The sequence below is a fragment of the Pinus tabuliformis genome, chromosome 3_1 (genome assembly GCF_031772625.1).
Source record: "Pinus tabuliformis cultivar Carrire ecotype Pingquan chromosome 3_1, CPIR1, whole genome shotgun sequence".
NCBI classification, from domain to species: domain Eukaryota; kingdom Viridiplantae; phylum Streptophyta; class Pinopsida; order Pinales; family Pinaceae; genus Pinus; species Pinus tabuliformis.
Window position 1 is genome coordinate 29,509,032 of NC_142301.1, and position 12,809 is coordinate 29,521,840.

At 37.6% G+C, this 12,809-nt stretch overlaps 2 protein-coding genes across 2 annotated transcripts in view; both read right to left on the minus strand.

Annotated features, from left to right (window-relative positions):
• Positions 1–432: 432 nt before the first annotated feature.
• Positions 433–12,809, minus strand: part of LOC149185602 (trihelix transcription factor GT-1-like) — a 92,450-nt gene continuing 80,073 nt past the window's right edge. Inside the window, exons 2-4 of the mRNA XM_089410739.1 lie at positions 1,948–2,079; positions 1,436–1,663; positions 433–1,261 (exon numbers count right to left, since the gene is read on the minus strand). Of these exons, the coding sequence (XP_089266865.1) occupies positions 1,050–1,261; positions 1,436–1,663; positions 1,948–2,079 (572 nt within the window). The 3' untranslated portion in view covers positions 433–1,049. The remainder of the gene's footprint in view (positions 1,262–1,435; positions 1,664–1,947; positions 2,080–12,809) is intronic.
• On the minus strand, positions 9,575–11,634 carry LOC149185603 (uncharacterized). Its single transcript, XM_089412357.1, has 3 exons — positions 10,995–11,634; positions 10,593–10,834; positions 9,575–9,586 (listed from the first exon to the last, which is right to left on the minus strand). The coding sequence occupies exons 1-3, from the start codon at positions 11,632–11,634 to the stop codon at positions 9,575–9,577; spliced, it is 894 nt and encodes a 297-aa protein (XP_089268483.1).

The window sequence follows — 12,809 nt, forward strand, 5'->3', positions numbered from 1 at the left end:
TTCTAGCATATGTCAAAAAAAACCTAAAAATTATAAAGCATTTGAATTCCAATGCTCTATCTTCCCTCTCCTTTCAAGTCCAAGATCAATGTATAAAATTGAACTTGTTACCCTCTAATTAACAAACACCAGGAACTCAATAGTCCTAGTCAACTTGTTATTTGGTAATGACTAAAATGCCCCCATAAAAAGATGGAACATCTAAACTTTGACATAAACAAAACTATATAGCACTTTACACCCATGTATTTAGAGAAAAAAAAAAGGGCAGCCGCCCTTCCCAATGGAAATTCCAGAATATAGAACCTTCCGAGTATGTTACATTTGAACTGTCCATTTGTAAATCAATTAATGGAATTTATGGAATACAATGCAAGCCCAGAGAGACAAAATGCAGAAAGCAAGCAAATGTGATGGACAAAAGAAAGAATCTAATCCCAAAATGAAATGCGCTTGATTTGTTTTATTTCAGGTGTCTAACCTTTAACGTGACTGTAAAAATGTTTGTTTTAGAGAATTGGAATCGAGGATGATTGCAAATGCCTCTGAACACCAATAAGACGCATTAGTTGTAAAATATTTAGTGACGTCCTTCGCGTTCTGAATTGAAGACACAAATCGGTTGCCATGGAATGGGACACTGGCTAGATTTGCATATACGACAGACCTCATGCCATTCCTTGTAAAAATCAAATGGTTACATAGAGGATTACATTTGAATAGATTGCATATACAATATAGCAGATGCCATTCCTTACAAAATTCAAATGGCTACATAGAGACTTCCATTTGAATAGATTATTTTTTTCTATTTGAAGAGGAGATGAATACAAGAATTATACAGTGGAGATATCAACTTAATCTAAAATTTATCTCACTTGGTTTATGTACGAAACTAGACACTTAAAAAAAACTACTATTCAAAACATTAGTATACAATGTCATGCACGAGTCCCAAACTTGCCTTGCAGTATCCAAGAGTAGTTCAAATTTGGGTCTGCACTAACAAATCCTGTTAGCCTGCTGAGAAGAACTCTGAAACATGATTACTATCCTAGGGGCCCTGCTCGTTGATAAACGCACATTGGGCAAAGTTCATTCAGAGAATCAACAGTCCTAAATCCACCAACTTCTTGCAATCCAGACCAACCACGTTGTGTGAGGAAATAGCGAAAATCTTCTTCAGTATAGAAGGTCTTCTCCTCAGTGGTACACGTCAAACTGTCAGACTCATCGTAAGTGCATACCTTGATGGTTAAGCCTATGATAACATCAAAAGTGTAAAACTTTTAGATTGGCAGCATATTAAGCCATAAGATTGTAATAAGAATGTAATGTCTGCTCTCTTGCTGTTATCTGCCAAGGGACTGCAGAAACCACCCTATACTCCCTAATGTTACTTGCGTGTATGAGAGAGTGAGAGAGATCTACCTACCCTCATCAAGACAAAGTATATAGGTTCCCAAAGGCATATTCCTGTCAAGGCTATGCACAACTCCATCCTCATCTTGTAACCAAAAAGACCTTTTAGTACGTAGTCCAAAAGCAGGTCTAATGGCCCCTGATATCGCTTCAGCCGTTCCATCAATACCAATTCGTCTGGTGATATCACCCCACTTAACCAGAATCACCTTTCCATTGTAAGGTGTTTGATTTTCTCCCCCTGCATTCAAAACTTGACCACATCAACCAAGCATACAAAACTGACTCTGAGCAACCTGTCCTAAACTGATATAACTGCCAAAATGAAGTCTTTGAAACCTGAAGCACTTCCACATTTAGTAATTATAACACCAGGAAAATTAAAAGCATAAATTATGTTCTTTGCAATGCCAATATTTTACTAATGCGCAGACCGGTGGTATGGCATTAGCAATGTCAAACTAAACATGAAAGACCTTTCTCATCAAATTATGGTCAATTAATGGAAATACAGCAAAAATTTACCATTTCCAGCGGCATCCCTCCAATTCCAGGGAGGCGTGCCATTGGCAGCAGTTGCATCAGATAATGGCATGGCCAGGGGAAGTCTGTCATGATCCAATCTCCGTTCCATATTGAATGGAGACCTGCCAGTTCCTACATAACACAAGGCCAATTGTACAATCATAAAACATAATATATATTGGATGACTTGCAGTCCTGGTCATAAACTCTGCACACAGCCAATATACCCCCAAAGTATAACAACCAGTTACAAAGATGAAGTCACCGGTCTCAAGTCCGTACTCAATGGTGGTTACATAGCTTCTATCAAAATCCAAACAGATAAAGCTGAAACTGTAGAAAGAAAAAAAAATGCTTTGCAAAAACAAATATTTCAACAGAATAAGCACGTGAAAAAAACAACACAAGTTTAGAGTCTACATTTTACGTTGATCAAAATCAGTTAAAAACTTAAAATCAAAACCATTTATAACTCAGATCCTACAACTACAAGGAAGCGAACCCATATATCACAGAGGGACCTCTATCTGATGCTAGCACCAGAGTGAAGGAGGATCTATCGCATCAAACCAGGGGACTTGCACCTCAAAGACAACTTCCAGATTAGGAAAGTTTTTGGTGCATATACTGCTTCAGAAAGCACCTTTGTTTCACTATTGTGATTGTCGACTTATGCACATACAGTTTAATCAACAGAATATGGTGAAAATATTTCAGGTCAATTTAAACTGCAAGGAAGTTTGATGTTATTTGCAATCACATAGATTCAGCTATACCCCTAATCCTAAGAAAAACAGCTGAGTAAACTAATCAAACCACAAAACAGGTCAGGCAAAGCTTGGAATTAACCATCTACCTATGGAAGGTAGCCCTAGGGGCGATAATGGGTATATGATGCCTACTGATACAATAAACTGATAACCAGAGAGAAACAGGACTGCTCCTAAGACCTTCTTCAGCAGCTCTTTCACCGTTCACGTGTTATATATTAAATGTAAGCACGATTGACATCAATTTGACTCTGTAACAATGGACCTTATATAAGATATATGATCATTTCCATTTCAAAACAGAGATATCATACATATCTTTAGTGCTAAATCTGAGATCAATCCTTCTATAATATAGCTGTAGTCTGTCTGTTATACATTTTGGAGGGTTTTTTGGCATATTTCGGTCTAATTTTCTCAGAATCTGGCAGGGATTTGTTGGAATCACAATTTTGAGTTGTGAACTCTCCACAATCCGAGTGCTCCAGGGATTCTTCAAGATGTTGAATCCATATATGCAGTCAAAAACCCATTTTAAACAACAAAGATCAAGATTTGACCCTAAAAAATTCATCGGAATCTGGCCAAAAACTCCAAAACATATGATAGTTGGACAACACCTATAATATATGGTCATATCCCTTTCAAAAAAAGGGATATCTTACATATCTTTTAGTGCTAAATGTGAGTTCATTGCCTAGACGAGAATAGGCAGGAGTATCCATAAATAAGTTAAGGTTTCAAAGGATCAGGTAGGGTATATTCAATAAGGTTTTGAATGATAGAGACCAGCATAAAGAGGGATCAAAAAGAAAATCAAAGTGCAAATCTCTCCATACTTGGAAGAACCAGAGATAAGATCGATCTATGCTGTGTGTGTGTGTTAAATTTCATTAATGATCTTGTTCTTTTTTACATTTCGATTTTGCATGATTGATTTTACTTTTGTCCATTTTCATTTATAGTGTCACACGTCACATCGAAATTGGTTTGTAAAATGCACTGAGCGATGCCCTAATATTTAATGAATAGACTTTATAATGGGATTTAAAGGATAGAAAGCCCAATAAATATCTTCATGACTGACAACCTCTATCGGTTCAGGCACATAACAATACTAACAAAATATGGATCTTTCATATCACAAATTACCATTTCCAAAGGTAAAAAACCAAGTTCACTCATACCCGAACCAAATATTCACTAAGTCAATACACAAAACACAAACTTCTGGTCACAAATTAGGACAGACACCTTCCGAAGTGTTACCCTAAAATCTATACTTTAATAGATAAGTCCAAACACCAAATCCGAACCCTAGGGCAACTTGAGGACATAACCTGTTGTCACCTTAATGATCGTCCATAAGTTCTGTTCTAACACAATGGATGGAATCCCTAATAAGACTACAAATCTACATTTTAAATGTAGATTTAGCCTTTTAAGATGTAAAGTGTGAAGACAAGCAAGACCTAGTGCCTTGTCTGTGAACAGCGGAGTTTACATTCTAGACAACAAATATAATAGTGAAAATGGATGAAGACGACATGATCAAATCACTAAACAGCAAGTCTTATCAACCGACAACCGCTCTGATATATATGAAACAGCAAGTCTTATCAACCGACAACCGCTCTGATATATATGAAACAGCCAAGTGAAATGCTCAATAAGACAACAATACATCCATAAACTTCTTGCAGCTATATAATATATCAAAGCTGAAATTAAGTATGAGAAACAGAATTCTATTGAATGAAGTTTGAACAGCTCCTTAATACTTCAGAAATCAAATCCGACATGAAATGAAGTGAAGAAGGTTTACAGGACACACTTCAGCATCCTCTTCAAGAAAAGAACAGTCAACTATGATAAGCCAAAACAGCCCTTTACACAAAGATGTGATAGCAATACATCAATGGCAAACATACTATTGACGGTGCCGGAAATTCCACCAAGACAAGGGTATCCCCCCAGTATAATGTCCCAATTAGACTCCATACCATTTGGGGTAGAAGTCCCATCCGGAATGATGGCCTGGCTGCCATTTAACTTAAAGGTTTGCCTTGGCTGCCATCAACAACATAAGAGCGCACATGCACAACTTTTGAGACAAACAATAAATGTTAGCTTTGTGAAACATGCAATTATAATGTGTATAAAGTACTTCCACGGGCAGAATAAAATGAAGTGAGCCTTTCGGAGAATAATAATAGTACCACTCTAATAAAGACACACACACATAAAAAGCATCGTTAATTAGTTTGAAAATAGTTCTCAAAATAACAACGATCATGAGAATCAAACAAAACACACATTCAATTAATATGTGTATTAAAGCTAATAAAATAGTTCATTCTCTTTAGCACGTAAACACAAACATATACCAAAGACATCAAAAGAAAAGTCTTACAACATTTCAGATATATGTTCATTCTCTTTAGCATATAAACACAAACATATACCGAAAACATCAAAAGAAAAGTCTTACAACATTTCAGATATATGTATGAAAGTACATCCGGCTCTTAGACCTTCAAAATATTGAGTGAAAGTGCCAAGATAGAAAAGTACAAAGATGTCTCACTTGTTTCAATAGTTAAATATGAAGCCACAACTTTCTCCTCAAAAGAATGATATCTCTTTCCTATGCTATGCTTGAGAAGCCAAGGCTAAAAGTCTTTTACTTGAGGCATGAGGGTTTATTTATAACAAATGAGGTGAACTTTCACCTTCTATGTGTGTAGTATATCTAGGGGGGGTATTATGGGGTACAGAGAGACGTACCCAAGGGAATAATGTAATAATGGGATGGGCCATAGTTAATAAATAAAGTGGTTAACCCGCATCATGTAAGGGACCACAAGTAGCTAGCAATAATGTAATAAGCCCATGGTATTAGACATATGGTATTGAAAGAACCATGGTAATGAACCATGCTATTGAATGTACAAATCTTATATAGAGAATAGAGACTCCCCATTGAGAGATGTCAAAAATTATTGTATTGGCAAGCATATGGCTTGTGGAGTGTTCTCCTTCCTTAAGGAGTGATTGTATGGTGTTACCCTACCTCAAGGGTTTGATATTAATAAAAATCTAAAGTTTATCTATTTCTATCTTGTTATTTCTGGGTATATTCCAATTTCCTATCATATATTTTCAGGTCAGATCTATAACAAGTGGTATCAGAGCACTTTTCTTGGGCAAAGCGGAGAATTTTTTTTTATTTTTGCAGGAACTTTTTGGGGCGACAAGTTTGCAGTTCAAATCTGTAACTTTTGGTGCAAAATTTGAAGAAACAAATTGCAGATCCGGATTTTTTGCGAAAAAATATCCAATTTCAAAAAAAAAAATCAGTCGAATCAAAGACTGGATGAGGGAGATTTCGCTGATTTAAAAATCCGTTGTGTTGCGGAAATGTTTTGACGAAAATTCGTGGACAGCGGATCTCCAGCTAATTTTTGTCATTTTTGTGGGGAATTTTTTATAAACTAATTGCAGATCTGAGATCCTCTTGAAAATTACCCAAATTAAAAAAATAAAATAAAAAATCGGTCGAATCAGAGTCCGAATGAAGGAGATATCGCTGATTTAAAATCAGCGCTCTTTTTTTACGGCGGGACAATTGCAGCGCAAATCTGAAATTCCAGAGTGCCCAAATCGGGATTTCTATCACATGGGAAGATGCAGAATGGTTGTTCTATTTCCGAAAACAGCTCATAATAAGGATTCTGAGCAATATTGACTAAACTGTGGCCATTTTAAATTTTCGCCAAGTGAATTTTTTTCAAAACCCTCTTCATGGCTTCTAGCAAAACGTTTTTTACAGGGAAAGTTGATGGGACGACTATTGAAAAATTTATACAAGATCAGAAGCAATGTTACCAGACTCTGAATTTGCAATAAATCGGCGAGGCAAAAGAGCAAAGAGTTTAATCGGAACGGCAAAAAATCAGTGAATTCAATAAATAAAAATATACACATATATTGAATTAAAAAAAAAAAAAAAAAAAAAAACATTTTTCATTAGTATTTGGTAAATCCATGTCTAAACAATGCATAATATCAATTGATGTGAAAAATATCATGAATGAATAAGTATCTCATATATGTTATGAGTCCAAACATGATCCAAAATACTAAGTCTTGAGTCTTGACTCCTAACCAATGACTACATAGAAGCAGAAGCATATGCTTCTAAAAATTTAAAAAAAACTGCATACTAATTAGGGAAAAAAAAAACAATAACTACGAGGCTAAGACTCTTAAGAGTGAGAACTAGAAGCGATTCCTCCCTCTCCTTCGCTTGCTTGAATCTCAAAGTTCTCCAAGTCATGTAGGCTTAAAAGAGGAGCCTTCTCTAATTGGACCCATTCTACCGCATTTATAGTTTGCAAATCTATCTCTTCAAGGTCGATTGGTGAATGATCCAAACCTGTCATTATCATGAATGATGAGACATTGAAATGTGAATTGGAGTTTGACTTTGAAGTTTGAACTTTAAAGTACAAATTAGATTATGAAACCTTCAAATTCAAGCTCTCAACTAGCATTTGCTTGTTGCGAAGTCGTAGATTGTAATGGACAAATACAAGGTCAATTAAGTGTTTTTGTGTCAATCGGTTGCGCTTCTTAGAATGCATTTTCTCAAACATGCTCCAGTTGCGCTCACAACCTGAATCACTACATACTTGGTTTAAGATTCGAATGGCAAATCTCTTCAAATCTGGCGTATCACTACCAAAGTTTTGCCACCAAAGACCTAGCAAGTGGCAAGGGTTTGTGAGTAGAAGTACTAAATACTAAATAGTAAAAACTTAAAAAGACAAGAAAATTTAATAAAACATTTAACATACAAAATAAAGTTTAAACAAATTTAATGAATTGATGAAGCCTTCAAGCTGGGTACCTGGCAACATCTTAGACCTTTCTCGTATAGCACTGGTATAGGCAAACAATTTAGATGGCGCCCTATAATCTTGTAGTTGGGAAAAGACACGACTTTGAAATTCTAGATCAGGGGAGCACCTTTCCATGCATGTCGTAAGTCCTCTGCCAACCTCCCCAGCCTCATTAAATTTGCTCTTATCATAAAAATATTATGGGTTTAAGAAGTACACAGCATCATGTAAGGGGGAATGCAATTTCCTATCCCAACGTGCATCAATAATGTCCAAAAGAGGCATATACTTTGCCTCTTCATCCCCATATCTTCTTTTGATGGCCTCCTTTCTGAGATCCATCGCCTCATAAATGTAACCCATAGCGGGTTTGTCACCATCAACCATCCTGAAAGTTCAAGCATTCAAATTTAAAGAAATATGAAACATTGTAAATAAAAAGAAGCTTGAAATTAAATTTTAAAAATGAAAAATTTAAAAGACTTGAAGTACCTGAGAACTCCAACAAGGGACTCCGTCAAAGCAATAATCCCTTCGGCATCTTTCCAGAAATCATCATTAAACACAAGTGCAACAATTGCAATGCTTTCAAGGGTCTTGGAATGTTTAGATGCCATCCACTCAGGTCCCAAGAACATCCTCTTCAAATCTATCTTTTGCTCAACCACAGATTGCAAAGATATGTAATTTGTTGCAAATCTAGTCACTGCAAGCTGAACAATTTCTTTACCTTCAATGTATTTTCTCATGGTGTTTAGGACAATAGTGTGGTTGTATAGGTATTTGGTTATGGATTTTGCCTTCTCCACAACCTCATGTATCCAATGAAACTTACCAATGTCCTCAAGCATTAAATCTATGCAATGGGCAGCACAAGAGGTCCAAAAAATAGTGGGGTGCCTAATCTCAAAAAGTCTACCAGCAGCCAAAAGTCTACCAGCAGCCATATAATTAGTTGCATTATCGGTGGCAATTTGTACAGCATGTTCTTCTCCCACTTCTTGAACGACTTCCTCCATCATTTCACATATAAGTTGGGCAGTCTTAACCTTGTCTAAAGCATCCACTAATTTGAGAAACATTCTGCCTGTTGGACAAGATACAAGGACATTTATTAAAGTTCTATTCCTCTGATCTATCCATCCAGCACTCATGATGGTGCACCCTGTTTCTACCCATGATGAACGAAACTCAGATAGCACAAGCATGACATCTTCAACACTCTCTAACAACATATATGTCCTAAGGCTCTTTGATGAAGGGGCTTTGAACCCTGGACCTGCAATAGCAATTGCATCAATCATAGCTTGCCAATAAGGACTTCTAGCACAGTGGAAAGGTATGTCAGAATAGTACCAAAAGTTAGCAATGGCTTTCCTTGCCCGACTATGGATATTTATTTTCCAACTAATGGCATCCAAGGTAGGTTGGGAACCGGGTTTTTTGCGGGGAGAAAAGAAGGTGTTTATGTTTCCACTTCCAGTGTTGAAGGAAGGAGGATTCATTTGGACTTCAGTTTGACTTGGACTTGGAGGCATGTGTGGGAAACTTGGGAACGACATTGAGGATTCAACAGAGGGAGGTGACAAAGAGGGTAGTGGAAGAAAAACCATCAACTCCAAGAGTTCCTATTTCAATATTTTTCTTTGCTTTCTTGGCATTATGCTGACGCAACATATCAAAGGCCAAGGTTGCTTGGTGTTTGACATTTTCGTCAACCTTGTTGCAGAGACCTATATCATGGCCAGGTATTTGTGCAAGGTGGAACTTGAATCTATAAATGCCTCCACTACATTTCGCTTTGCAAAATTTACGAAGGAGCTTGGGATCTCCGGGAATCTTGTCACAATAAGCCCAAGCAAAGTCCTTCTCCCTCAGCATTGTTGTTGTTTTGGACTTGTGTTTAAATTGTGGATTCTGTTAAGATTTGGAGTCGTGCCCATTGCCTTCTGTTTAATTTGGCTCCTATAAACAGTAAAAGACAATAAAAGATTAAAATTAAAAATTCCATATATGTGCTTATTGAATCATCCATGGAGACTCAAATGATGTATATGCAAGCTTGATAATTTATGTGTTGTCCTATATTTATGTGTTGATCAATGGTAAAAACAGGTGAAGGTAAAAGCCCAGTCATGCATGGAAATCCATCCCAAAGCCAACTCTCACGCGATAGAAAGTTAGAAACAGTAAGAAGTTAGAACCTGAAACCAATGTTTTACAACTCGGACTCGGATTCGGACTATCGACTCGGACTCGGACTCGGACTCGTAATGCTCGATTTCAATGACTCGGTCGTTGTAAAAAATACATTAAATATTTATTTTTTTATAAAAAAACATAATTTTAAATATTTTAAACATAATTTTAAAGATTTTCATTCAAGTTTCCAAACACACAACATTATAATATACATGGAAGACAACATATGATCAAAGTAGGCTCATGAACCAATCCATTATATCAAAATGGTACGGTGGTACCCAATGGCAATAGTAAATACATAGTCAACTGTAGTCTGTCATACATGATCAAAGACTCAAGAGTCAAAACAAAATACAAATAACCAAGGAGGCTAGTAGCTACTGCCAGAGGAGCCAAGAACATCTCGACCAATCTCTGGATCATCATCATCAGAGTCAGACAAGGGGCCCCATGGCTCCTCATCATCATCGTCTCCAACTGCAACTGTAGAAGTGGTGCCAGTACCACTAGGCTGTGCAGCAGATGCAAGCTGAGATAGAGTACAAATGCGGCTGCGCTTCTGTCGTGGCTGAGCAGAGGAAGCACCTACAACTGGAGTCCTACTAGCTGGCTGTGAGACTGAGGCTGGTGGATTGGGATCTGCATTCAACTGAACACGCTGCAGTGGATCTCCAACATCAATTTCATCAAGATCCTCATCAGGATCAAACTCTAGTAGACGACTCTCCACTACCCAATCTGATGTTGGATCAATGTCTTCCAACACAATGGGATCTGAATCAGGTCTTTTGTTCAGCAATTGGTTCCATCTGAGCCGAAGGTTGTATTGGACAAAAACTAGATCATTCAACCGTTTTTGCTCCAAACGGTTTCTCTTCTTTGTGTGAATCCTCTCAAAGACAGACCAATTGCGCTCACACCCAGATGCACTGCAAGTTTGACTCAAAATACGAATTGCAAACCTTTGCAATTCAGGGCACTGGCCACCAAAGGCCTCCCACCATTGTGCTGCAAAAAACATAGGAGTGTAATGAATTATGAGTTAGATGAAGGCTGAAGCTCAACAAAATTACAAATTATATCTAACTTTCAAATTATAAATGATTTAACAAACTTTAATAAAAAAAGTAAAACCATTAAGAAATTGAAAATTGAAATTTTTGTTTACCTGGCTCATCTGCTTCTCTTGCAATCTTTGCTAGGTTCTTCCCAAAGGTACCTGTTGCATTGCTGAAGGATGTGACCTGCTGATGTATCAGCAGCTGATCAGACTCCGATGGGACCATGCGCTCAATGCAATCAACCAGTCCATCTCTGACCTCCCCCCTCAAAGCTCCTGACTCCTTAGCTTTATAATGATACCGTGGGTTCAAAAAATACCCAGCTGCATGTATAGGGCGATGGAGTTGATTGTTCCATCTTTCATCAATGATTGCCCAAATGGGCCCATACTTTGCCACTCTATCCTTGTATGCTGTCTTTATTTGCTCCTTTGCTTGATCCATAGCCTCATAAATGAAGCCCATAGCCAACCTTTCCCCATCCACCAACCGCAACACCTTAACTAGTGGCTCAGCAACCTTCACAATCTCTGCTGCCTTTCTCCAAAAAGTTTCATCATGGACTTTCCTTTTCAATTCTCTGCCTTCTGGTTTGTTAGACCAACTGCTTTGATTCCAATCATCACTGGAAAACATCTTTTGCAAGTTTCTATGTTGGGAAAGCATAGATTGCAATGTCAAAAAATTTGTAGCAAATCTAGTGATGGCAGGCCTAATAATATCCTTGCCTCCAGTGTGTTTCCTCATGAGACTCAAAACCAGTGTATGATTGTAGATAAATTTTGTTATGCTTTTGGCATTATCTACAGTGTTTCTAACCCAATCTAATTTTCCAATATCCTCAAGCATGAGGTCTATGCAATGTGCAGCGCATGGGGTCCAAAAGATGGTCTTGTGTTTTTCCTCTAACAGTCTACCAGCAAGAACATAGTTAGAGGCATTGTCTGTGATGATTTGAACAACATTAGCCACCCCCACATCCTGAATAACCTCATCCAATAGCTGAAACAACAAGTGGCCATCTTTTACCTTATCAGATGCATCAACTGATTTTAAAACATGGTTCCCTGTGGGCAGAAGACAAGAAAGTTTATGATGGTACGGTTTCTTTGATCAGTCCATCCATCTGACATGATGGTACACCCTGTTCTTGCCCATGATTCCTTGAAATCTTGCAAATACTCATTAATTGATGTAATTTCTTTCTGCAAACGAAACCCCCTTAGCTCTTGCATAGTAGGGCCTTTGAAGCCTTTTCCAGCAGCATGTATGGCCTCAAACATAGGCTCATAATATGGTGAACGAGCAGCATTAAAGGGGATATCAGCATCATACCACCATCTAGCTATGTAGTCACAAGCAGTCTCCCTCAATTCTTTCTTCCAATGGTCATCTAAAGTGGGTTGAGCAAGACCTTTACTAACTTCAGGACCATGTGCATCTGATGGAGAGGAGCCTGAGTGAGTGAAAAAACTTTTGATAGTCCCATCACCCTTCATTCTACCCTTTCCCTTATCTTGAACAGAAGCAAAAGAGGGAGGAACATAACGGAAAGGGTTTGATGCATCAGTTTGAGGGATAGAGGAAGAACCCTCAAACTCATAGTGGGGGTTGGCAGCCATCATTCTTTGTATCTCCCTCTTCCTCCCAATTTCAGCCTGTATCTCTTTTTGCCTAGTCTTTTCTGCATTAAATTTTTCAAAGCTTTCCAACAAATTCTTTCTAATCTCCCCAATTTCATTAGATTTACATGCAGTAATATTGCCTTTAATCCCTGCCAAGTGTTGTTTCAGCCTATTAATCCCCCCAGGACCTGACTTAATTTTCCTATGGCAAAACTTGCAACACATCTCATCATCAACCATTTCAACATATGCCCAAGCAGGATCTTTTGCTCTAGGTGCCATTTTTTGACTAGGAAA

Bases quoted from the DNA above. Each gene is read 5' to 3' on its own strand.
- LOC149185603 (XM_089412357.1), bottom strand. From the start codon at position 11,634: ATGAGGAAACACACTGGAGGCAAGGATATTATTAGGCCTGCCATCACT. The intron at 10,835-10,994 runs GTAAACAAAAAT...TGTTTTTTGCAG, and splicing joins AAGAGAAGCAGATGAGCCAG to CACAATGGTGGGAGGCCTTT.